Source organism: Trachypithecus francoisi, unplaced genomic scaffold (genome assembly GCF_009764315.1).
Source record: "Trachypithecus francoisi isolate TF-2019V2 unplaced genomic scaffold, Tfra_2.0 Lachesis_group16, whole genome shotgun sequence".
Lineage (NCBI taxonomy): Eukaryota > Metazoa > Chordata > Mammalia > Primates > Cercopithecidae > Trachypithecus > Trachypithecus francoisi.
Genome location: NW_022681461.1, coordinates 72,512,921 through 72,538,486, shown reverse-complemented (window position 1 = coordinate 72,538,486; position 25,566 = coordinate 72,512,921). Strand labels below are relative to the sequence as shown.

General features: G+C 43.9%; 2 protein-coding genes across 4 annotated transcripts; one reads left to right on the top strand and one right to left on the bottom strand.

The window, feature by feature from the left end:
- Nucleotides 1-1,553: 1,553 nt before the first annotated feature.
- POLE3 (DNA polymerase epsilon 3, accessory subunit) lies at nucleotides 1,554-4,993 on the bottom strand. Its single transcript, XM_033237744.1, has 4 exons — nucleotides 4,543-4,993; nucleotides 4,371-4,456; nucleotides 3,926-4,044; nucleotides 1,554-3,306 (listed from the first exon to the last, which is right to left on the bottom strand). The coding sequence occupies exons 1-4, from the start codon at nucleotides 4,606-4,608 to the stop codon at nucleotides 3,134-3,136; spliced, it is 444 nt and encodes a 147-aa protein (XP_033093635.1). The 5' UTR covers nucleotides 4,609-4,993; the 3' UTR covers nucleotides 1,554-3,133.
- On the top strand, nucleotides 4,800-24,145 carry CUNH9orf43 (chromosome unknown C9orf43 homolog). Of its 3 annotated transcripts, none has more exons than XM_033237743.1 (14): nucleotides 4,800-4,886; nucleotides 7,434-7,633; nucleotides 7,748-7,883; nucleotides 13,512-13,569; nucleotides 15,534-15,634; nucleotides 16,997-17,033; nucleotides 17,769-17,941; nucleotides 18,622-18,772; nucleotides 19,471-19,528; nucleotides 19,798-19,868; nucleotides 20,091-20,178; nucleotides 22,626-22,705; nucleotides 23,362-23,425; nucleotides 23,640-24,145. In XM_033237743.1, the coding sequence occupies exons 2-14, from the start codon at nucleotides 7,483-7,485 to the stop codon at nucleotides 23,867-23,869; spliced, it is 1,398 nt and encodes a 465-aa protein (XP_033093634.1). In that variant the 5' UTR covers nucleotides 4,800-4,886; nucleotides 7,434-7,482; the 3' UTR covers nucleotides 23,870-24,145. The 3 variants fall into 3 exon arrangements, with proteins under 3 accessions (XP_033093634.1, XP_033093633.1, XP_033093632.1); XM_033237742.1 differs by lacking the exon at nucleotides 4,800-4,886 and adding an exon at nucleotides 4,956-5,093; XM_033237741.1 differs by lacking the exon at nucleotides 4,800-4,886 and adding an exon at nucleotides 4,973-5,320.
- Nucleotides 24,146-25,566: the final 1,421 nt, after the last annotated feature.

The following is a 25,566-nucleotide window of genomic DNA, read 5'->3' as shown; positions in this document are numbered from 1 at the left end:
AGTTGAGCAGTGCTCATGGGAATTAAGAAAGGATGTTTCTACTGCGAAGGAAAAAGCTATTAGATCTAATGAGTATTGGGGATTGTATCTTTGTGAAATGTTATTTATAAATTTATGATTTGAAAAAGCTATGTAGATTTGGCCGGGCACGGTGGCTCACACCTATAATCCCAGCACTTTGGGATTCCGAGCCGGGCAGATCACTTGAGGTCAGGAGTTCGCGACCAGCCTGGCCAACATGGTGAAATCCTGTTCTACTGAAAATACAAAAATCAGCCAGGTGTGGTGGCGCAGGCCTGTAATCACAGCTATTTGGGAGGCTGAGGCAGGAGAATTGCTTGAACCCGGGAGGCAGAGGCTACAGTGAGACAAGATTGCACCACTGCACTCTAGCCTGGGTGACAGAGTGAGGCTTTGTCTCAAAAGAAAAGAAAAGAAAAAGCTGCTTACATAGATAATAAAACACTGTGGTTGAGAGATAATAGAGATAACAGCAGTGCTGCTTCATAGGGTTTAAGAGTTAATACTTAGGGCTGGGTGTGGTGGCTTACTCCTGTAATCCCAGTATTTTGGGAGGCTGGGGCAGGGGGATTGCTTGAGTCCAGGAGTTGGAGACCAGCCTGGGCAACATAGCCAGACCCATGAAAAGTTCTTGCACCGGCCGGGCATGGTGGCTCACCCCTGTACTCCCAGCACTTTCGGGCAGGCGAATCGCGAGGTCAGAAGATTGAGACCATCCTGGCTAACACAGTGAAACTCCATCTCTACTAAAAATACAAAAACAAAATTAGCCAGGCATGGTGGCGGGCGCCTGTAGTCCCAGCTACTCGGGAGGCCAAGGCAGGAGAATGGCGTGAACCCTGGAGGCACAGCTTGCAATGAGCCAAGATCACGCCACTCCAGCCTGGGAGACAGAACAAGGATTAAAAAAAAAAAGCTTTCAGCAGGTGTGGTGGCTCATGCCTGTAATCCCAGAACTTTGGGAGGCTGAGGCGGGTGGATCACCTGTCAGGAGTTCCAGTCCAGCCTAGCCAACATGGTAAAACCCTGTCTCCACTAAAAATATAAAAATTAGCTGGGCGTGGTGGCGGGCGCCTGTAATCCCAGCTACCTGGGAGGCTGAGGCAGAATTGCTTGAACCTGGGAGAAGGAGGTTACAGTGAGCCGAGATAATGCCACTGCACCCCAGGAGGTTACAGTGAGCCGAGATAATGCCACTGCACCCCAGGAGGTTACAGTGAGCCGAGATAATGCCACTGCACCCCAGGAGGTTACAGTGAGCCGAGATAATGCCACTGCACCCCAGCCTGGGTGACAGATTGAGATTCTGTCTCAAAAAAAAAAAAAAAGAAAAAACATAAAAACACTCTTGCAGTAGTTCAGAGCCCTTGCCTGTGAATGAGCAGCACCTGCTGGTCATCCAAGGCGATGCAGGATCTCATGTTTACAAAGGTTTGGCCAAGTCCACACGCCAAAAACTTTTATGGAGAGTATCATTAGGGGTTCTCTCCAAAAACACACTACGAACAAGCGGCATGAAACAGGAGGCATCATTTTTTAACAAGACTTTTATTTGTACAAAGCATTACAATCTTCTCAGCATTCTTCACTCATAAACTTTTCACTGTATTTAACAAGTTAACAGTGTCAAACTACGTCACTACCTGTCAAACCCCAAGCGCTGAACTTAAGAGAGAAACAAAAAGTGCTTGGAGCACTGAATGGAAACAGAAAAAAACTAAGAAAGGCTAACAGAGATATTTTAGAAGCAGTTAAAGAGGATGGTTTGGGGAGAGTTAGATTCCTGAGCACCATCAGATTTCCCTTAAGGTTCAGAGGGGCTTCACAAAATAATTTTTAGAAGACACGAGACAAAATTAGCCAGGCTTGGTGGCACGCATCTGTAGCTCCAGATACTCAGAAGGCTCAGGTGGGAGGACCACTTGAGTCCAGGATTTCAAGGAGGCAATGAGCTATGATCATGCCACTGCACTCCAGCCTGGGCCACAGAGAGACCCCATCTCTTAAAACCAAAACAAAACATGAGATTAGAACTAAGGAAACAAGAGATCAGAGGAACTCACACTTTGGAGTATTAAGCAGGTAATCAAAGCTTCCAGACTGACAGAAGTGAGAAAAGGAGGGAGAGGAGAAAGTGGGATGGGGGACAGAGGAGAGGCAGAGGAGAGGCAGAGGAGAGAAAGGAAGCAAGAGGCACACAGGGAGAAAGCTGTGCCTACAGGAAATAAAGTTCGGAACTCATGAATTGAAGAATGAAAAGCTACAGTCACAAGTCTGGGAGATGGACTTCAAGAAGAGAAAGCCTGGGGTTTTACACCTTCCAGGAGGTGATGACAAATCCTAAAGCTGTATAGTGGCAGAAAGTAAGGTACACCTGACACTATGTCATCTGTTTTTGTAAAAGTAAGACACTGGCACCCTTGCTTGACTAACACCATTCTACACTGCTGATTTAAGAGTATCTGTGATCAGATTACCACCACACCAGCAGATCAATCATCTGCAGGCAATATAGAAAGGTTTTGGGCCAAGCGGGTCTATGAAAAACAAAACCCAGTTAATGCTCCTGTCAAGTGAAGAGAGAGATTTTGTTATTCTCCCACAGCATTTTAGTACTTTCCTAAAGCTTACTCATTCTGAGGAGTCTTAGTAAGCTACTGTCAAAGACTGTGCAATCAAACATAGGCTGACCATAAGCAAAGCCCCAATTTTTCCTGAGCCCTGGCTGCTTCTGTGATCTGGAACACAGCAGGCAGCAAGGAAGTTATTATTATTTATTTGGGGGAATAGGGAAGACTGCAGATCAAAAACCATCTAACCATACATTTAAGTAACCAAAAGCGATCAAACTGACTAATTTAGCCACTCAGAATCCCTCTTGTCAAAAAGTAATAATCTTCAGATTGATGAAGGAAAACAGGATTCTGCTACTCAGATGCTTTCAGTTTGGTAAGTGCTGGTTTTGATGGTATTTCTAGTCAGTTTTTATTCTGATCTTTTCAGGCACTTTTGCCTGAGACTCCTCTGCCCAGCATGGAAAAGCTTCACAGAAACATGTAGCACGTCTCATCTCAAGTGGTACCTTCCAAGGTGCTACAGTCTCCCAACCTATTCAATTGTCTACTTCTTCCTCTTCATTCTGTTCTTCTTCTTCCAGCCTTTCTTCATCTTCGTCATTGTCCTCATCCCTGCTCTTGTCTTGCTCTTCTGAGTCTGTTTTTTTGTCTTTGTCCTTCTTCTTTTGCTCTGAGGCCTCCTTCTTGCCTTTCTGCTCCCGCCTATATGCTGTAAGGAGGAAAGAAGGGGTTAGGAGACAGAGCTGAAAGTGAGCCAGACAGACTGCAGGAGCTAATTACATTGTACAACTGGAAAAACAGAGGCAGGTGAGTGCGGTGGCTCACGCCTGTAATCCCAGCACTTTGGGAGGCTGAGGCGGGCGGATCACCTGAGGTCAGGAGTTCAAGACCAGCCTGGCCAATATGGTGAAACCCCATCTCTACAAAAATACAAAAATTAGTCGCACGTGGTGGCATGCACCTGTAGTCCCAGCTACTTGGGAGGCGCAGGCAGGATAATTGCTTGAACCCAGAAGGAGGAGACTGCGGTGAGCCGAGTTCCCACCACTGCACTCCAGCTTGGGTGACAGAGCAGGACTCCATCTCAAAAAAAAAAAAAAAAAACAAGAAAAACAAGACCAAAAAAAAAAACGGAGGCAGAAAAGGAAAAATAACTTGCTCAGCATCACAAAACAGATCTGAGGTAGTGCCCACCGAACTGGGTCGAGTCACATCAAGTGCTGGCTTAGAGGACTTAAAGGGACCCGCGCTGAGAAAGTCTCAGGGCCAGATGAACAGGTCACACAGGATGACCATCTATGTGGTTTAGAAGACAGGAGGCTCGTTACCTTCCAGAGCTTCCTTTAATGGGGTAACGAACCGCTGGAACTCCATCTCTTCCATGGCTGAGAGCACATCACTGGCATTCAGCGTCTTGCGCTTTCCTTTCATAGCAAAATTGTTGGCACTGAGAGAAGAGAAAGGCTGTCAGACTCCCTCTTGTTTGTAAGGGGTGAGTGGGAAAAGGAGCACCCAGAGGTGGAACGGGAAAACCTGCCTCTTACATGCATGGATTTTGGTGTGACACGGATAAGTCCTTCCCTTCTCTACACAAAAAAGCATAAGCAAAGTTATTTTGTTGCGTTACTTTGCTTCAGAACTTGTAGGAACTGGCTGAGGACTGTGAACCTGTCCCGACCGAGGGAGGACATAATCGTTGGGGTTTGTGGCCTCCCGGCCAGGAACTCCCAGCCAGGTATCTCCGCGCCTCCCTTATGCCTCTACCCGGCTCACCAGGATGTGGCGTATAGCACGAAGACGCTGGCGGCGCGGGAGATGGCGCTCCGGGCCTCCTTGGAGATGTTGACACCGTCCGGGAGCTGCGAGGAGACCGGGGGTGAGCAAAGCTGCCGGTCCAGCACCTGCTTCCCTCCTGCCCGTTCGTCCGCCCCCCCGAGCTGCTCACCGCTTCCTTGATGATCCTGGTGATGACGGCGTTGGGCAGGTTTAGGTCCTCGGGCCTCTCCGCCATTGCCGCCGCCGGGGCTGAGCCTCCCTCTCGACTCCACTTCAGGCAGCTACTGCGTCCGGACTTCCCGCGTCGCTACGGTCTGACCCTCCGGGGCTTCCGTCCCGCCCCACGTGGCCCACAGTGTCCCACAGTGCTCCGCGCGCCATAGCCTCCCTCTTCCCCTCCCCCCCGCCCCGCCTCCGCCTCAAATACCGGCGCATCCGGAGTTTGAAGGCGCAGTGGTTTTGGCCCGCCGAGGCTTCCATCCAACCCCACCCCACCCCGCACGCCCCCGCCAGGTCTGTTTCTCTGCCTCTCGCCATCGCTGCGTCGGGAACCTTCTCACCAGCTTATTATGGCTTAATGGAGTTTCCGTCCGTTTTCCATGGTGCTCTGCGCCGCTGCTTGGCGACGGTGCAGCCGGGCGTAGCGTGTGGGAGACGGAGGCGTGGCTGACGCGGCTGGGAGGGTCCCTTTAGGACCGGAGGCAGGGTGTGGCCGGCCGGGTCAGTTTACCTCCTCACCGCGCCGCAAGGGGCCGCATTTTACCACTTGGTTTAGCAACCCTAAGCGATTTGGAATCCGCTTTGCTCTTACAGGACCTCAGCCCGTCGTGATCAGATTCTCCAACTTTTTTTTGCTTTCCTGGAATGGAGCGGGCAATCTTTTTCCATCTCTACCGAAGTTGATGTTCATTTTTAATCTTTTCGCCCCTCACACCTTTGTAATAATGGTACTAAAACTGAGTGTTATTTAGATTTTTGCTGTAGTTGTTGTTTGTTTTTAACGTGAACTATTTATGTAGCCCGGGGATAATGTTGGCCATATAGAGATGCTCCTGATTAGGTCTCAGGAGTCTATTCGGGCTGGGCAGGTAACGAAAGGGCGGGAAGCAGCCTTTTCATTGTAAGAATAATGCAACATTGCATTCGCTTTCAAAAACAAACCGTGTTAAAATTGTATTTATTTTTCAGTTAAATTGTTCATCATACCTCTTTTCCAGTTAAAATCATTCTCAAGGTTTTGCAATGGCGTTATAAGTTGTTTTTAAGTTATTTTTATATTACGTTTGTAGAAATTCTCACTTCCACTGATTTGTGTGTATGTATGTATTTTTGACAGGATCTCTGTCCCCCAGGCTGGAGTGCAGTGAGGCGGTCTCCGCTCACTGCAGCCTCGACCTCCTGGGCTCAGGTGATCCTCCCACCTCAGCCCCCCTAAATAGCTGGGGCTACAGGTGCGTTCCATCACACCCAGCTAATTTTTTTGTATTTTTCGTAGAGACAGGCTTTCACCATGTTGCCCAGGCTGGTCCCGAACTCCAGGGCTCAAGTGATTTGCCTTCGGCCTCGCAAAGTGCTGAGATTACAGGCATGAGCCCCCGTGCCCGGCCTCCCACTGAGAATTAATGCTGCTTTTTTCCCTTCAAAAGGGAAGTCTCAAGTCGCCATTTAGTTTTCCTGCTTTCGATAGAAGCCTGTTTACAGAGAAATATTTTAAAACAAAAGAGCAAATGCTGTGATAAGTGGCAACTGAAAGTGCTTCAATTAGAGACCATAAGGTCTGGTGGGGGAACTCCGCTTGGATAGAACAGACCTGGCTGAAAACGTCAGGGCTGCTCAGCGCTAGTCAGTTGCAGTTCAGCTGGAATTGGGCCGAGTGTTGTCAAATATTTTGGTCCCTAAAAGGAATCAGAAATCTGGACATTGTGGGCTATTTCAATTTTAAAATTGGTTCAAAGTGCCAGCCAAACAAAGCAAGTCATAGGCCAGGTGCAATCCTAGGCTGACAGTTTATCTAAATTATAAACTGTTTAGAACAGGGAGTTTATTACTGTTCATGTCCAAAGCAGGTCCCCTCACATATTTAGTAATCAATAAATATGTTGAATAAAAGAAAGAAGTGGACGCTGTCCTTAAAAAGTTCTTAGGGATAAGGTGGTAGTTACTGATTGCCTAAAACACCTCTAGAAAGGAAAAGATGGTAATATTTATTGAGCACCTCCCATGCGTAAAAGTACATTATCTCATTTAATGCTTCTGCAGTCCTACTTAGGGATTCCCCTCCTTCTGCTTATTTTATTTATTTTTTGTAGAGAAGGGGTAACTCATCTTGGCCTACCAAAGTGCTGTGATTACAGACCTGAGACACCAAGTCAGGACCCCTCCCCCTACTTGAGAGAGAGGTGTGAAGTCACTTGTCCAAGGCCATATGGCCAGTAAATGAAAAGCTAATGGCCTCTGATGCAACTAGGAGTGTCTAGTGATTTGCTATTTGAGCAAACACATTCATTGCTGGTGGGTATTTTATCTGCCTGCATGGGAACTGAAGCACATTGAAAAATGAAACATGTCTTCCAGGAGTTTGGGCCTTCTGAGACACTTCTGTGACTACTTTGGTCATAATTTGATAATGCTTTTTGGAGATGGTGGCATCTTCTCCCTGATGACTAACAAAGGGGAAAAGGAAAGGATGCAAATATTTATTTGGAACAATATGCCAGGCTTTTAATATTCATTAACTAATTTTTATAATGACCCTGTGAAATAAACTTATCCTCATTTTACAGTGAAGTCAACAGGCTCAGACTGGTTAAGTCCCAGGTCACTCAGCTATTAAATAGCCAATTAGGGGACCTGAAGTCATTCTGCTCTCAAACTCTTGCCATTCTACCTCATGCTGAGATATTTTCATACTTGTTTGTTATCCAATCTTTAACTATTTTGTGGCCATCATTTACCTATATAGGTTCAATAGAAATATTTTATACTTTGAGTTCAAATTAAGATCTGGACCGTATGGCTAATGTATAATACTCCCTAATTATGTGGTTGTTGATTTTCCAGAGGACTAGAATACTGCAGGGTTGGCCTTTGGCCTAAACCATTTCTAGGTATGGACTTGCCAGATGAGAGCCAGTGGGATGAAACCACGTGTGGCTTTGCTGTTTGTCAGCACCCACAATGCTGGGCAACTATCTGCCGCATTGAGAGGGGCCATCCTCGAATCCTTGGCTCAACCTGCAAAACTCCCCTGGATGCTGAAGGTGAATTAGCCAGCTTCTGTCCTCTCCCTCACGAGGTCCTTAATGTATTTATGTATGTGACTTCCTTTCTCCAGGCAGCATGTTAACATGTTTTCTTCTGGTCTGCCTTCTCAGATAAACTCCCAGTGCTCACCGTGGTAAACATCTCAGATTCCTGCTTTGCACCTCGTCATCTACCAGAATGTACCTTTACTAAGGCCCGTTCTTTATTGTCTCGGAGTTCAAAGTTTTACTCCAAATTTCATGGCAGGTAAATTATTGTGAAATCTTCCTTTAACAGCCTATTGTCTCAAAATCCTGGCTTATGATTTTCCTTATCCATGTAGTATACTTTGAGAAAGCCAGATTAAAAAGAAAATACCAATTTGGTTAAAGAAGTGGTGAATAGGCAGTGGGAGACAGAAAGAAACACTTCCTGCTTGTGCTCTAGGAATTGGTTAATTTGGGAGGTATCTTGGTTCAGAAGGGCTGTCATAACAAAGTACCATAGACTGGGAGGCTTAAACAACAAAATTATTTTCTTATAATTCTTGAGGCTAGAAGTCCATTATCAAGGTGTTGCCAAGATTGTTTGCTTTTGAGACCACTCTTGGTTTGTAGATGGTAATTTTTTATCCCTTGTGTCCTTTTTATTTATTTACTTTTTTTGAGACAGGGTCTTACCCTGTCACACAGGCTGGACTAGAGTAAAATGGTGTGATCATAGCTCACTGCAGCCTCAACTTTCTGGGCTCCTACCACCTCAGCCTCCCAAGTAGCTATGACTGCAAGTGTGCACCATCGTGCCTGGTTAATTTTTTTGTTTTTTGCTTTTATTAGAGATGAGGTCTTGCTTTGTTGCCTGGGCTGGTCTTGAACTCCTGGCCTCAAGTGATTCTCCTGCGTTGGCCTCCCAGATTGTTGGGATTACAGGCACGAGACACCGTACCAAGCCCCTCTCTCTATGTGTTAACATGGTCTTCCCTCTGTGCGTCTGTGTCTTAATTTCTTCTTACAAGGACACCAGTCTTACTGGGTTAGGGCCCCCCATGTGACTTCATTTTTACCTTAATAACTTCTTTTTTTTTTTTGAGATGGAGTCTTGCTCTGTCACCCAGGCTGGAGTACAGTGGCCTGATCTCAGCTCACTGCAACCTCCGCCTCCCTGCTTCAAGCAATTCCCCTGCCTCAGCCTCCCGAGTAGCACGCCCGGCTAATTTTTTTGTATTTTTAGTAGAGACAGGGTTTCACCATGTTGGCCAGGCTGGTCTCGAGCTCCTGTCCTCAGGCAACCCACCCATCTTGGCCTCCCACAGTGCTGGGATTACAGGCGTGAGCCACTCTGCCTGGCCCTTAATAACTTTTTAAAAAACCGTATCTCCAAATACAGTCAAATTCTGAAGTACTAATTGGGACTTTAACAGACGATTTTTGGGAGGACACAATTCAGCCAGTCTTATCAACATCTGTAGATCAGAAAACTGTCCATATATGCCGTCTTTCTTTTTTCTTTCTTTTTTTTTTGAGACAAGAGTCTCACTGTGTCATCCAGGCTGGAGTGCAATGGCACAACCTCTGCCTCCCACGTTCAAGCAATTCTCATACCTCAGCCTCCCGAGTATCTGGAATTACAGGCATACACCACCATGCCTGGCTGCTTTTTATGTTTTTAGTAGAGACGGAGTTTTGCCGTGTTGTCCACGCTGGTCTCAAACTCCTGACCTCAAGTGATCCACCCGCCTCAACCTGCCAAAATGCTAGGATTACAGGTGTGAGCCACCATGCCCAACCCTGTCTTTCTATTTCTTTTTTTTTTTGGTGGGGAATAGGGTCTTACTTTGTCACCTAGGCTGGAGTACAGTGGTACGAACTTGCTCACTGCAACCTCCACCTCCTGGGTTCGAGTGATTCTCCAGCCTCAGCCTCCCAAGTAGCTGGGACCACAGGCATGCACCACCACACCCGGCTAATTTTTGGATTTTTTGTATAGACAGGGTTTCGCCATGTTGCCCAGGCTGGTCTTGGACTCGTGAGCTCAAATGAATTGTACACTTAAAAATGGTTAAAATGGTCAATTTGTGTTATGTATATATTTACCACAGTAAAAAACTCGTATCCTTATATTTTCATATCACTTGCTATTTTCCTTATTTTTTAAAAGACATGTTACATGCATGGATGAATGAATAACATAAAGGGGTTATCCTGTAATCCCAGAGTGTTGGGATCACAGGCGTGAGCCACCATGCCCGGCCCCTGTCTTTCTATAATGATATTTTATTTTTAGGTGTGAAACTATGTGTAAGCTCCATGCCCGGTATGAATATTTTATTTTTAGGCATGAAAGTATTTGTAACCACCATGCCCGGCCACTGTCTTTCTATAATAATATTTTATTTTTAGGTGTGAAACTATTTGTAAGCTCCTAAAGGAAAAAGCAGTGGCTTTTTTTTTTTTTTTTTCTTGAGTCTCCTACAATGTCTATGTACCCAATGAGTGTTTGCTGACACACGAAACTAAGGGACAGGTATCTGTGGAAAGCTTAGACTAAAAAAATTCGAAGACTTTGTTACCTGGAATCAAAGCACCAGTGATGGCTCTTATAGTAATTTCTTTTCTCCTGTTCCATTTAAGTAGCCCCTGATGATTTTTCTTTGGCTCACAATGGTATAGGAAGAGGCATGACTACTTTCATGTTCTCTAGGACTTGAATTTTGGTTAAACAGTGGTGTTTCTCAGTCAGGACCTATGATGTGCTTCACATTCACACGCAGGGACGCACTCCACGCCTGCCATACCCTCCGTGTATAGCGCAGAGCTGTGAGAGAGCGGCCTCCTCTAGTCAGTTCCCTGTTTCCACATCTTCTTCCTTCAGTGTGTCTTGCTTTCTGCTTCACACTCTCCGTCGGAGACCAGTCCCTCATGACATGGTGGGTGTTTGCAGTGGCTTCTGAAGTGGCTTCTCTGCCTTTTCTCCTCGAAGCTATTTTACATATGGCCAACAGATTCATCTTCCAAAAATACTGCTTTGTTCATTTCCTTGCTTGAAAAGCCCCTTTATCAGCACTTTGTTTACTAGAGAACAGACTCAAACCTCCCAACTCTGGACTGGTGGCCTCTCTCTTTACTGTCTGGCTTCTCTAATCAGAGTCCTCTCTTCTTGAACACCAACTTTTTCTCTGTGCGAGACTGGTTTTCTGATTGTGCTTTTCTGTCATGCAGTTTCCTTAACTGTAAAGGCCTTCTTCCCTCCTGTCACTTCATTAAGTCCCTGGCCTGGCCTTATCTGGCCTTCCTACTGGACCTCATCTCGCATTTCTCCCTTCCTTGTTGAATAGGCTCAGGCCACACTGCTCTTTCAATTCCTCATCTATGCCACACCTTCCACCCCAGAGCTTATGCCCCTACTGTTTCCCTGACTAGAACACTTCCCCCCTACCTTTTTTTTTTTAAAAAAAAAAAAAAAACAACCACTATTGACATTTTGGACCAGATAATTCTTTGTCCTTTGGGGCTGTCTTGTGCATTATCTGATTTTAGCTACTTCCCTGGCTTCTACCCACTGAATACTAATAGTACCGTACCTCCAGTTATGACAACCAGAAATGCCTCCAGACATTACCAGATGTCCCCTGTGGGCAAAATTGCCCCCTTGTTGAGAAATACTGCCCTAGATCCTTCCAGCTAATTCCTTTCGGTCCTTGAGTTTAAGCTTAAATGTTGCTTTTTCACAGAAGTCTTCCTCGACCAGTCTATTGAAAATTTCCTTACACCCTCATCATCATTTAACCAAGCATCCTTTTTCTTCAGTTCTTCTGATCTGAAATGATTTTTGTTGATTTGTTTGCCGCCTCTCATGAGAATGTCAGTCCCTACAAGAGCAGGGACTGTATGTTTCTTTTGTTGGCTGCTCTGTCTCCTATGCCTTCAATAATGCATGGCATATAGTGGAAACATAATAAGTATTTGTTGACTGAGAGAATACGGTCCTTTTCTTCTGTTAAGGTTGCGTTTTCTCTTTTCCCATTAGCCTCTGATATTCTCTCTTCCAAACCACCCCCAGTACTTAGAGTTCCTGACATGCTTATTGATATTTATATGTTTATCTCCTAAGTCCAGCTGGATTTTAGGCCCTTTGAAAGCAGGGGCCATGACATTTGTTTAGTCATTCAATTCACAACTGCATTTTAGTAGGGGCCACTGTGGCGAATGCTGGGGATACAACAGTAAACAACATACAGTCTTTACCTTCAAGGGACTTTCAGCCTAGTTGGGGAGGCAAAGAAATAAGCAGGTCGTATGATGAGTGTCATGAGAGGACTGCCACCTGGTGTGTGGGAACACCAGAAAGGGTTCCCAAACCAGGGCACTGTCTTCTGTGTAAGTGGCATCTGTGCCTAGACCGGAAGTCTGAGCAGTCTAGTGAAATGGGGGTTGTAGGTGGGAGGTTGGCAGGAAGAGATTTCTAAACCATAGGAATAGCATATCCAAAGGCTTGGAGGCGAGAGGAAATTCTATCTGTATCAGGAAAATAGTTCATTGTGCCTAGAACATAGAGCAGGAATGGAAGAGTGGTCAGAGATGAGGCTGGGGAGCTGCAGTAGAAACAGAAAGCAGGTGTCTGTGTCGTGTAGAACTTCATAAAGCAGGCTGAGTGTTAGGTCTTTATCTTTTTATTGTTTTTAAACTCCTCTTACTATCATTCCTAAAAGTCTTTTTCATTTACTCCTTGACATTGTTCATTCATCCATGCATGTAACATGTCTTTTAACAAATAGGAAAAATAGCAAGTGATTTGAAAATATAAGGATATGAGTTTTTTACTGTGGTAAATATGTATATAACAAGAATTGACCATTTTAGCCATTTTTAAGTGTACAATTCATTGGCATTAAGTACATTCACAATGTTGAACATCTATCACCACTATCCATTTCCGGAATGTTTTCATCATGTCAAACAAAAACTGTATCCATTAACGGCAACTCCCCATTCCCTCCTCTTCCCACCCTCTGGTAATCTCTATTCTATTTTCTGTCTTCATGAACTTTCCTGTTCTAAGTACCTCATATAAGTGGAATCACACAACATTTGTCCTTTTGTGTCTGGCTTATTTCACTTAGTATGATGTTTCCAGTGTTGTAGTATATACTGTAGTTCCCCCTTATTTGCAGGAAATATATTCTCAGACCCCCAGTGGATGCCGAAACTGTGAATAGTACCAAACCCTATATTTACTATGTTTTTACATATACATACATACCTATAGTAAAGTTTAATTTATAAGTTAGGCACACTAAGAGATTAACAACAATAAGATAGAACAATTATAATATACTGTGATAAAAACTCACGGTGTGAATATGGTCTCTTGTGGTCTCTCTCTCTCAAAATACCTTACTTACAGGTGCTTATCTATTTTCAGACCATAGTTGACTGTGGGTAAGTGAAACCATGAATAAAGGACTACTGTATCAGAATTTCATGACTTTTAAAAGCTGAATGATATTCTATTGTATTTATATACTGCATTTTGTTTCTTTTATAATAAATTTATTTTATATTTTATGTTACTTTATGTTTTGAGCATCTATCTCAAAGTACTTAAACTTTTATTGATGGTGATATGACTGTCTCTAGCTGGAGAGAAGAGTAGGCTATGAATTCTGTTTGATGAAACAAATAGTTGTGAAGTGTTTGCAGTGTGCAATGTCTGTTTAGGAGCTGTTCCAGGAAAAACAAACAAAACTTAAGGATATGGTGAGACCCTACATTCGTTTGGTAAGCATAAAGCCCAAGGTTTTCTGTAGATAAGTAGAAGGGTTTCCTCTTAGCACTAACTTTATCATTCCAATAAGTGTTTTGTATTTCTGTTTTATGTGTGGAACCCATTTTTTAGGCCTCCGAAGGGTTTACCTGACAAAAGTTGGATCAACTGTACTAATAGACTTCCCAAAGTAAGTCACAGATTTTAAAAGGTACTTGCTCAACATTTTTTCTTTACTAGTGGAAATAAACTATTCTGCCTTTATTTGAAATTATTCCTCAGGAGGACTATAATCTGAATAGTAATGTTGATAGTAACCATCTAATATTGGGTCCTTGCTGTATGCTAGACTCTGTGCTATATACATGCCATATTGTTTTCAGAAATCCTAGAAGTCAGTGGGATTGATTTGTATAGGTTTGGTGTAGGTGAGAATTTTCTGTCTCTTTCCTGCATAGAACATGTTCAGCTACTTAGTAAATACTGTCATCTCATAATCAGGGAAACTGGAATGCTGGAATGTCAAACCCAAATAGGCCTTAAAGTCATCTAATCTGATAACTTACAAACTGTTCAGCTTATGATCTACAGTAAGAAATAGATTTTACAAAAAAAAAAAAATCATGGAACAATCCTTACCTAACTATGAGTGATGTACTCTAATATTTTCTGTCCTATTCTGTTTTATTCTATTTCGTTTTTAAACAATATGGTCTGTGATTCAAAAAACTTGATTTTATGAACTATGGATAGTTGCAACTGCAGTTTGAAGAACACTACAATGGTTTGATAGACCACAGTCTATCTTATATATCTTACAGATGAGGAAACTCAGTTGGGAAGTGATTTGCTAAACACAGCTAGTTAGGGGTAGAGCTAAATTAGAACTTTAGAAAGAAAAATCCCTCCTACTTAACTACGGTAAAGAGAGATTTACTATTCTTTGCAGTTCTACTGGATGCCTTTTATTTTTTTCATGAGATGCTTCACTTTTCAATATTATGTGTAACGGAGAATATAAGGAACTGCGATGGTAGATGGTTTTGAATGGACAAATTGACTAATCACTTTACCTCTTTGACTTCTTTAGAACAAGGGGATTAGATTAAATAGTAACAACAACAACAATAATAATGATTATTATTATTTTAAGAGACAGGGTCTTGCTCTGTCACCCAGGCTGGAGTGCAGTGGTATGACCATGGCTCACTGTAGCCTCAAACTCCTGGGTTCAAGCCATCTTCCTGCCTCAAAACTCTGAGTAACTGGGACTACAGGCACACAGCACCACACTTGGCTAATTAAAAACTTTTTGTAGAAACAGGGTCTCACTTTGTTTCCCGGGCTGGTCTCAAACTCCTAGCCTCAAGCAATCCTCCTACCTCGGTCTACCAAAGTGCATGAGTTGTCATGCCTGGCCTAGATTAAATTATTTTAAGTTAATTATTTGAAGAGATAATGTATGAACGTGATTTTTAACTTCAAAAAGCATTAAAAGATTTATAATGAAAAGGAATCTCTCCTATTACTTCCAAGTCCATCAGTTCATCTTCACAGGGACAACCTTATTTTGAATAGTTTTTTCGTGTGTGTCTCTTACCAGGAATATGAACTAGGTGATTTACAAGGTTTCCTTGAGCACTAGTGTTCTAGGATCCTAAATAGCTAAATGTGAGAAGAGTTAGCCTTTGACTTTTATATAGATGCCTATAACTATAGTCAGACTGTAAAAGAAAACACCTTGCTGCTGTTTCTATCAGTTCTCTTTCTGCTCCCAAGCTGCAGATTGTAATGTCTGCAGGATCTAAGTCTTTGGAGTGGAGTAGGCAGGATAAGTAGTGTTCCTGTAGGCAAGCCCCAGGGCACCCTCATGTGGGATCGGATTGGGAGTTGCTAAATGCTACCCTAATGGCGCAGGGAAGCAGGGGAGATTATTTGCTTATTAATACTAACTCTTGCAGATACCTATACTGATATTTGATGGAGGAGTCTGTTTTTGTTTTTTTTTTTTGGGAAAATATTATGAAGATGTCTTGGAGATGGGAAACTTAAAATCATCTTCTGTGCCACCAAACTCTTTGCTTACCATATCCTTAATCTGATGCAGGAGTTTAGCACCTCAAGCCATACATAGGCTTTATATCTTTCTCTTAGCTTCCAGTGTTGAATTTGAATGAGACGCAACTTCCCTGCCCTGAAGATGTTAGAAATATGGTTGTATTGTGGATCCCAGAAGAAACAGAGATACATGTGAGGTGAGTATCATATCTGGAACTCAGAGGCCTTTGACTCTATAAATCTCTGATGTCTTCTGCAGGCCTCCTTTTTGTGATCTTCCTTTTAGCCAGCTCACTGCAAGTAGCAGGAGGCCAAGCAGAGAAGGTCGTGGTCTCTTGCATCTGCCTTTTGCTACACTGGAATTTTAACGTAATGCATTTTGGGATTCATGCTGTGGGACTTCTCCATATCAAATTTCACATGGCAGTAAATAGCATACAAGATAAGGCTCAACTTACTTGTAAGGCTTGAGTAAGAAATAAATGCTCTCTCTTAGTTTTTCTTGTTAGCCACTTGCAACAAGTGAAAAAGTTCTCAGTGAAGCATGTGAATCTCTGATCTCAACCCCAGGGCCTAGTACAGTGTACAAAAGCAATAGCACGTAGGACTTGTGTACAAAACAGAGTGTGACAAAGATCATTTGGTGAAGGCCCAAAGGCTTGCTAATATTGACAACCATCAGGAAAGTGTTTGGTTCTTCTTTCCTGATCCTTGAGACTTTTAGGTTCTTAAGTGACATTTAGAGATGATGAAACTTAAGAATTTCTTTTTATTTCATTTTGTTTTTCTTTTTAAAAAATAATGCTATGAGTGCTTCTCTCTATATATGTATGCATATGTGTGTGTGTATATATGGTATAAACAAATGAAAAACAACCGTAAGGGTTTATTTCCTTTCATGTGAAAGAAGCTCAGAAGTAGGCAGGCTAGGACGTGTGAGCTTCATGAGATAATCAGAAACCAGGGCTCCTTCTAGCTTTTTGGGCCATCTCCTTAGCCCATGAATTCCAACTTCTAAGGAGTTTCATGGGTGCTTTTAAGGTATAAGTTGGCTACTAGAGCTCCCACTATCATATCCATGTCCTAGGCAAGGAGGAAGAGGACAGAGCAAAAAATACTTCTTACGAAATCTCTGTGTCAAGCAGCGAGGATTTGGTGAACCAAATAGATTTGGTCCCTGTCCTGTTGGAGCCTTGTCGGGGGAGTCAGCCATTACAGACATAACCACACCTACGTATATCATTTCTAATTTGGATTCATGCTATGAAAGCAGATAACTGGATTGCCTGAGAGATTAATGGGAAACCTAATTTAGATAGGAGGGTGGGGGGTCTTTTTAGCAGAAGGTGCTTGGGCAGCAGGTGCTGCTGGGCTCCCAACCAGCTATCTTCGAGTACTGATCAAAGATAGGAATCTTTGTGGTCATCATTCACAAATATCCTTGGAGCTTCTGTTTAAGATATCTGGGAATAAGTTGTGCTTATTCTTATTTCAAGTCCAGCTGAGAAGCATGTTTTGTTTTGTTTTGTTTTGTTTTGTTTTGTTTTGTTTTTCTCCAGCCAGCATGGGAAGAAGAAAAGAAAGAACTTGACAGTGGTGAGTTTGATGTTTTTGTGCAAACCTTTATAATATTGCTATGTAGAGTTTTGTTTTCCTTTCAGGTCTCCTCCACCTTACCCCCATTCATTCCTGAAATGATCCAAATCTGCTAAAGAAAACCCTTCTTTAGGAATAATTAACCAAACCATTCTCTATTCAGAGACTCCTTTTCTCTGTCTCCTCCCTGTAGGGAGATGAGGAGCACCTTGAGATAATAGGAGGAACTGTTGTGTATTCAGGGGGAGTTTTTGGTCAATTAAAAACTAATCTCCAACGTGATGTGATAGAATTTCAGTGGACAAGGAGTTATAATACCTGGGCTTCTAATTCTAATTGTACCATTTATGGGTAAATGTGACCTTGGATAAATCACTGTAAGATTTCTGTGTCCATAAGAGTAGTGTCTTGCTTCATTTTGTTCATTGGTGAATCCCCATCCCTAGCCCTGTGCCTGACACATAATTAGACAATAAATTTTTGTTCAGTTTGTTGAGTGAATAAATGAATGACCTTTCGGGAAAATGAAACAAAACAACGAATCCCTGTGTGATCTGAATACAACGATAGAATTGGGAGCTTGAGAGGGAAACATGAGGCGGCCCTTGTCATTTAGAGGAGGCAAGCATGGCTGGAGTACATGCCAGGGTAGTGTTGAGAGGCAAGAATATTGATGGAAAGGACTAGGCTCAAAAAGAGTGCTTTGGCGAATTCTTTCCATTGTTTCTCTTCCAGAAAAGCAAGTCATTTCTGGGTCTCTCCGGAAATCAGTCCACAGAAACACGAGTAGGAACTCCAGGGGTGACTGTGCCTCCCCCAACCCCAGTGCAATTGTCTGAACAATTCACTTCAGATTTCCTATCTCTCTGGGCTCAATCTGAAGCATTACCTCAGGATCTACTGAAGGAGTAAGTATCATGTAGGTCTGTGGGAGAGCCAAGAACCTGCTTTTCACTCAAGCTGAGATGGGTCTAAATGGTGTGCTTTTTCTGAGTAGGGCTGGGAGAAAACGATCACCCCAACTTGTTTACTGAACTCTTAGACTTACCAACAGGCAGAGATGGCCATCATAACCACCACCATTTATCAGACTTACCGTTTGCCCAGCCCTGTGCTAGGCACATCACATGTACTTTCATTTAAATTTCCCCTAGGAGGTACGCACTGTCACTCTCTTCTTTTTATAGGTGAATTATGAATAAGTGGTAGGCAGAATATGTGGTCTGCAGTGAGATGACCTTTGAATTTTACATTGAAACTTAACTGGCTATATGAATTTTGGTAATGTATTTAGCCTCTTAAAACTTCATTTTCCTCATTTGCAAAATGGAAATAATATCTGTTCTCAGGTGTTGTAAGGATTCAGTGTTATAAAGCACATGAGCCTGACATAGAATCAGCACTGGGTATATGCAGCCATGATGATCGTAGTTGCATCAGAAAGGTGTTACCAAATGAGCACTTGTTGGTACAGGCCTTTTCAGAGCCAAAGTGGAGATTTCTTGGAGCCCTTTACATCTCTTTCTCCTCAGTCGTGCTTTCCAGGAAGAGCTGTTGCTGACTGTCTGGCTGTCCTCTGTCCCTTCAGACTTTTGCCAGATGGAAAGCAAACCATGCCCTCTCTGGAGATGAAGATAAAATTGGCCATGATGAAAAAGAATCCTCCCTTGGAAAGGAACCGACCTGACAGTGCGATTTCTTCTAAGATGTTTCTATCTATACACCGCCTCACCCTGGAAGTAAGAACAAGGAAGCAGCAGGGAAGAAGCCTATGTGAAAATTCAAACCCATCTCTCCTCAAATCTGGAAGAGTTGACATTCTATTCCTTATCTCTCTTCTTCCTTTCCACTCTGAACCCAAACCCCACAGAAGACTGGGCTCTATGTAGGTAAAAGTCAGTCAAGGGGAAAGCGTTGAGAGAGCAACGTTCTCTATTTCCTTCTTTTTTTTCTTTTCTTTTTTGAGAGACTGGGTCTCACTCTGTCACCCAGGGTGGAGTGCAGTGGTTGATCATGGCTCGCTGCAGCCTTGACACTCTGGATGAAGCCATCCTCCCACCTCAGCCTCCAGAGTAGCTGGGACTACAGGCGTGTGCCACCATGGCTGGCTAATTTTTAATTTTTTATAGAGACAGGGTCTCACTATGTTGCCTAGGCTGGTTTCGAACTCCTGAGCTCAAGTGATCTGCCCGCCTCAGCCTCCCAACGTGCTGGAATTACAGGCATGAGCCACCATGCCTGGCCATGTTCTCTGTTTCTTCTGCACTTTGTTTCCCACACCTTTTCCCTTCCTCCGTAGTCCCTGGTACAATGCTGCAAAACACTGGGTTCTTAAAATGTGCTTGTTGACTGGATGAATAAATGCATTTGGGGGATACATTTGGAGAAAGGGAAAGACCTGCAGTAGAGCTTTTCTTTTTCTTTTTTCTTTCTCCAGAGACCTGCACTGCGATATCCTGAACGTTTGAAGAAATTACATAACCTGAAGACAGAAGGTAGATTTGCTGTTGCAGCTAGATTGCTAAGCACCATTTTCTGTTAGCCCACATTTCTCATACTTTAACATGGTCCAATTCAGTTATATTTGTGGTCACAGTCATACAGGGTCACATGTAGAACTCAGGAAACAATGGTTTCAGGAAGCAGCCCCTCTGGCTTGGTCCTTACCAGGGAGAGTCACCATTGTGAAGGAAGGCACAGCAGGCATTCCAGTGGGAGAGAGGGGGCTGTTAGAAGAGGATCAAGCTGGCTCTCTGGTCCCCAGGTTACAGGAAACAGCAGCAGTGGCAGCAGCAGCAGCAACAGAGGAAAGTGAAAACACCTATTAAGAAACAGGTAGAGTGGCAGTGAGGGGCTTGCTGGGACCGGGAGAGGTAGCTACAGTCTGGAATGGGAAGGGACGTGTGAAGGGTGGGAGTCTCCTTGTTTTCTATCTGGTTATAGATATAAAGTTCTTGTCTGGTTGTAGATGTTAAATTCCTTCTTTTTGATTTCTTTTGAAAAAGGTTATCTTTACTTCCAAAAATCCTAATTTGTTCCTCCTGATGTGTGTTTCAGGAGGCTAAAAAGAAAGCCAAGAGTGATCCAGGGAGCCAGAGCACTTCACATAAACATCCAGTTACCACTGTTCATGACCCTCTCTATGGTAAGGGGAATATATGCTTGGTTGGGGGTGATAGGATCCCTGAGGGGTAGGTATCTGAGGGCTGGAAAAGCTAAACATGCTCTTGTCATTTTGAGACCTGCCTTTGTCAGGCACTCAGAATTTCTTGGAATGCTTCAGTCTGTCTGGTCTCTCATGCACCATCCTTCCTTCAGAAATTTACTAAACAAACAAGCTGGGTCAGTTGTCTGCTTCACGTGGGGGCTTGAAAGATGACCATGAACATGAATCACAGTCATCTTTTCCTCAGGTTCTACCTTAGAAAAGGCAGAGCACTTTGAGGATCAGGAGAGCAGCAAGCCCAGGTTATTGAAGAGAAAACCCTGAGGGCCCATTGTCCAACGAGGCAGGGAGAGCTGGGGCTCCTCACTAGAACCCCAAAAGAATTCTAAGGAAGCAGAGCTCCAGGGCCCCCTAACTTTCCTGCCACAAAGTAGAGAGTCTCTGGAGCCTCATGGTAAAGTCAACACATTGTCTAGCTCCATCCAGGAGTCAGGGAGACAATTCTCGTCAGGCAGTTCTTTTGCTCCATTGCTCATGCTGGACACGAGAATGGACATCTCCCCTTTTTGGAGTCCTTATCATGTCTGAGCTCAGGCATATACTTACCCCTATCCCTCTGAAATTTTTCAACTTGCGTGGAGAATGGGAGGAGAGAAAAAGAATCCCCCCAAACCTTGGAGGATCGTTGTGCCCTTCTCAGACTGGACATTGCAGACTTTCATATAAAAACAACTGTTTAATCATCAGAAAGAGCTTTCCAATCCTGGGGCACCGGGGGGGCTGAGACGAGGTTTCCTGAGAAGGATGTTGCCCTCTTGCTTTTCTTCCCATCTCACTTAGTTGTCTGATGCCAATGATCTGCTCTAACCTGAAGGTTGGAAGGTTCCTGCCCTTCTCATGGGAGGTGGACAGAATCAGGGCTTGGCCCCGGGCAGGACGTGATGTATCCAAGGTTAGCACTCCATCTAGGGTGACCACTACCACTCCCCTGAATTCCATTCTGGTGCCTTTTGTACCCCTTCCCAGTGCCTCCAATAGGAGCAGTTTTGCTTGGGTGACTGGGGTGCCCCTGTGAGTCATGTTCTTAGAGCAGTGGCCTGTCCTCACTGAGTTGAGAAAGGCTTTATGGAAGAGATGATTTTTGCATTGGATCTTGAATATGTGTGGGAGTTTTCCTGATATGGAAAATAACTCTTGAGAGGGAGTAGCCTGTGCAAAGGCATCTAGGAGGATCATAGCTGCTCAGGAAACACTGAGCAGTTGAGTGTGGTTGTGGGATTGGGTATTTAAGGGAGAGTGGTCTACCACGCCAAAGAGGTAGGCAGGAGCTTGTGTGGACTGCTGAGTCATTTGACCTTTATCATCCAGGCCAGTGGTGCTCTGCCTTGACTGTACACTAAGACCAATTATGAAGCTTTTATGTATGTATGTATGTATTTATTTATTTATGACGGAGTTTCGCTCTTGTTGCCAAGGCTGGAGTGCTATGGTGCAATCTCGGCTCACCACAATCTCTGCCTTCTGGGTCCGGTTTCAAGCGATTCTCCTGCCTCAGCCTCCTGGGTAGCTGGGATTATAGGTATGCACCACCACACCTGGCTAAGTTTTTGTATTTTTAGTAGAGATGGAGTTTCTCCATGTTGGTCATGCTGGTCTCGAACTCCCGACCTCAGGTGATCTGCCCACCTTGGCCTCCCAAAGTTTTGGGATTACAGGCATGAGCCACTGCGCCTGGCCAAGAAGCTTTTAAAACTCTAATAATACTCAGGCTGTGTCCCAGCTGTTAAATCAGAATTTCTGGTGGTAGGAACTAGGCCTCAGTGTTTTTTGTTTTTTTGTTTGTTTGTTTGTTTGTTTTTTAAAGCTCTTCAGTTCTCCCAGTGTACAGCTAAGGTGAGAACCAGTGCTGGTAGGGAGTCGATGGAAATGCTATATTTTAGCATAATGCCTCAGGTGGCAGCTTGGAAGATGTTTGTTTAGGGAAAGGGAGATTGAGAAAAGAATGAATGAATCTTCTTACGGACTAGTTGGGGAAGCAGCTGATGCAAAAGAAACATAAAACTAGAGGTTTTTGTTTTTGCTTTGTTTGTGGGTGCATGAGGGATGGCGCAAGAACATGAGTCACATTCTGGTAAGTGGAGTATTCATACGCTGTGAAAAGGTAGATTAGGGTTTCTTGGAGGAATCCTGGGTCTTTTAACACACACTTGACCGTAATCTCTAATTCTGTAATAGATAAAGTTACAGTCCCAGGTGGGCAGAATCTCAAGTAAAACTCAGAAGGTCTAACTACCTTTTACCTGCCATCAAGGTCTTGTCTTTTCCTGGATGTGGAGTCACTTGTAGACGAGGGGTCACCTAGAAGCCCCAAAAGAGGATATGATATGCCAATAAGAGGAAGATTGAATTGACTTTTTGGTTACTAGGTTACGGAACTCTGCCAGGTCAGAACAGTGACAGGAAGCAGCAGCAGCAGCAGATGGAAAAAGGAACCACCTCGAAACAGGTGACAGTGTACCAGGCCTCTGCTAGGACCCGGTTTCAGTTATCTATTACTGTGTAACAACCCCAAAGCTTAACCGTAGTGATTTGTTATTTCTAATGATTCTGTGGGTTGACTGGACAGTTCTTCTCCTGCTTGAGGTCACTTAATGCAGCTGGGCTGAGGCTGTTGGCCAAGTTGCTGATTTTCCTTCCTGAGGCCTCTGCATGTGGCTTATTTGGGCTTTTTGATAGCATAGTAGTCTCATGAAAGCAGTTTCTTAAGGGATGGGCCTGGAACTAAAACATTGTTACTTCTGCCACGTTTTCCTGGCCAAAGAAGTCACAAGTCCATCCCAGAGTAAATAAGAGAAGAAATAGGCCCTATCTCTTGATGGGAGGAACAGCATGTGCATACTGGAATGGGAGGAATTGTTGGAAGCCATATTTGGAGGCCGTCTGCCCTTAGTTGACTGCAGGGAATGGGAAGGAGTGGTTCTAGGTTCATTTGGACAGCATGGAGGGCAAAGAACATGTGATACAAGCTTCTCTTCAGTCCCAAGAGGTGGGTCTCTGGCTCATCTTAGATGTTAATTTCTTCAAGAAAAGCATCTTTTAGAAAAATCCTTTTAGTTTCCTAAAGTCTTGATTCAAATTTCCTTATACCCCGATGAATTTCAGGATTCCACAGAGAGACCAAAGATGGACTACTGTGACCATGTGGATTTCCACCACAATGTAAAAAGTAAGTTACTAGAGTAGAGGAACCTTAGTAAGTGACTGAGGATAGGGAGAGTTGAACCTGTGTTGTCCAGGATAGTGTACCTCCCTGAAGGCATAGTTCCCCTATCTCAGACGAGTCCTAAAAAACATCCCAGTTTTTCCTTTTCTGTCCTCCATTTGTCGTAGTTATTTGAAAGGAGTTTACAGGTGCGATTAATGACTGCATCTTCTTTTAGGTCCTGAATTGTATGAAACAGAACCCACTAACAAGGACATTAGTGCTCCGGTGGAAGCTGTGCTAGAAGCCCAGGCTGTCAGGCAAAAGAAGATCTCCTTTAACTTTTCAGAAATTATGGCTAGAACAGGCTGGAACTCTGAGCTCAGACTACTGAGGATTCTTCAGGACACTGATGATGAGGATGAGGAGAACCAGTCCTCTGAGGCAGAGAAGCTTCTGGAGGAATAGACTGAAGGCATCCCCTGGGGCAGCTGTGTTCCAAAGTGGGATGGTTGGTATCCTGAGGGCAGCAACGTTTCACAGAAGGGCAAGAGGAGAGGGGCTTCTGCTCTTTGGAGCCTTTACCAGGGCCTCAGATCTGAGCTTAGGGATTCAGTTTTCTTTGTTCACCTCTACTTGCCTCTAAAATAAATGTAGGAGAAAAATCCCCAGCCCTTTTAAATTTAGATTGTTTCTCTTCCATTAGGGTCAGTATAACTTTGGTGATTAAACACAACTGCTTCTCAATTAAAAGACTCATTTTCTGTTTCTAGGAGGAAGGGAAAGATGTTTCTCGGTATCTGTTTTCTTGGGTCACTCTCATCTCTGAAGCTCTGAAAGGTTTCCAGTTGTAGGAGGCTGAATTTGGCTCATGGGAGCTGCCATGGTGCTCCCTAGATTTTTCTCTCATTCCCTAGAAATGGTTTCTTTTGGAGATGGGATCTACATTGTTATCAAATAATGTTCATTGTGTCACTGGTCTTAAGCTCCTAAGCTCAAGCAGTCCTTCCTCCTCAGCCTCCCAAAGTGCTGGATTACAGGCAGGAGCCACTGTGTCCAGCCAAAAGCTCTAGTTTGTTTGTTTGTTTCTTTTTTTTTTTTTTTTTGATGGAGTTTCATTCTCGTTGCCCAGGCTACAGTGCAATGGCATGATCTCGGCTCACTGCAACTTCCGCCTCCCGGGTTCAAGCGATTCTCCTGTCTCATTCTCCCGAGTAGCTGGGATTACAGGCATGTGCCACCATGCTTGGCTAATTTTGTATTTTTAGTAGAGACGGGGGTTTCTCCATGTTGGTCAGGCTGGTCTCGACCTGACCTCAGGTGGTCCGCCCACCTCAGCCTTCCAAAGAACTGGGATTACAGGCATGAGCCACCGCGCCTGGTGAAAAGCTCTAGTTTCTAAGGTACTGAGTCTTCAGGAAAGTTTCAGTAATACTCATAAAGACTCAGAATTTCAGAGTCTCAGGGAACCCCTAACTTGGTTTTGGAGGTTTTTTTTTTTTCTTCATGTTTTAGTCCTAATGTAAAAATTTCAAAATTATGTAAAGGGAAAGAGAATAATATAATGAAACTTTGATGTATTCAGTATTTTAGATCTGGGCAAGGAAGGCCCTTGGCCCTGTGCTTTAGAAAGTCCTCTGGTGTTCTGGCTGTGCTGCCCCTCATGGCAGAGAAATCTGCAGAGCCAAGTGAATGTACACCTAGCTGGAGTCTGTGACTCCCCTTTTAGACTTTGTTCCTGGTATTTGGAACCCTGGAATTCCCTGCCCAGTGGCCTCTTGCCTACTTCCATGGCTTCTGCAGGCCTCTTTTGTGGGTCCATCCTCCCAAGAGTGGACTATCCCACCAGTATGTGCACTGCTGGGTTCAGGGGGGTAACAGGAGGGTATTTGGAGAGGAATTTGTCCAGAGCTTGGACAGACAGACTGGCGTATCAGCATTTGTGGCCTTTCCCAGTAAGGATGGGATCATGGGGATGAGAAGTGAGGGCTGGTTCTTCTAGTGCTGCATATTAGTATGGAACTTCAAGGAATCTGTGGATTTTGAATGAACCTGGCTTTCTAGATCATGAAGGTATACTGATCAAGATAGCAAGTTAGAATGTGTTTTATTTAACAATTTGTTAGCTTAATTTATAGTTTTTAAATGTTCAGACATGGTTAGTA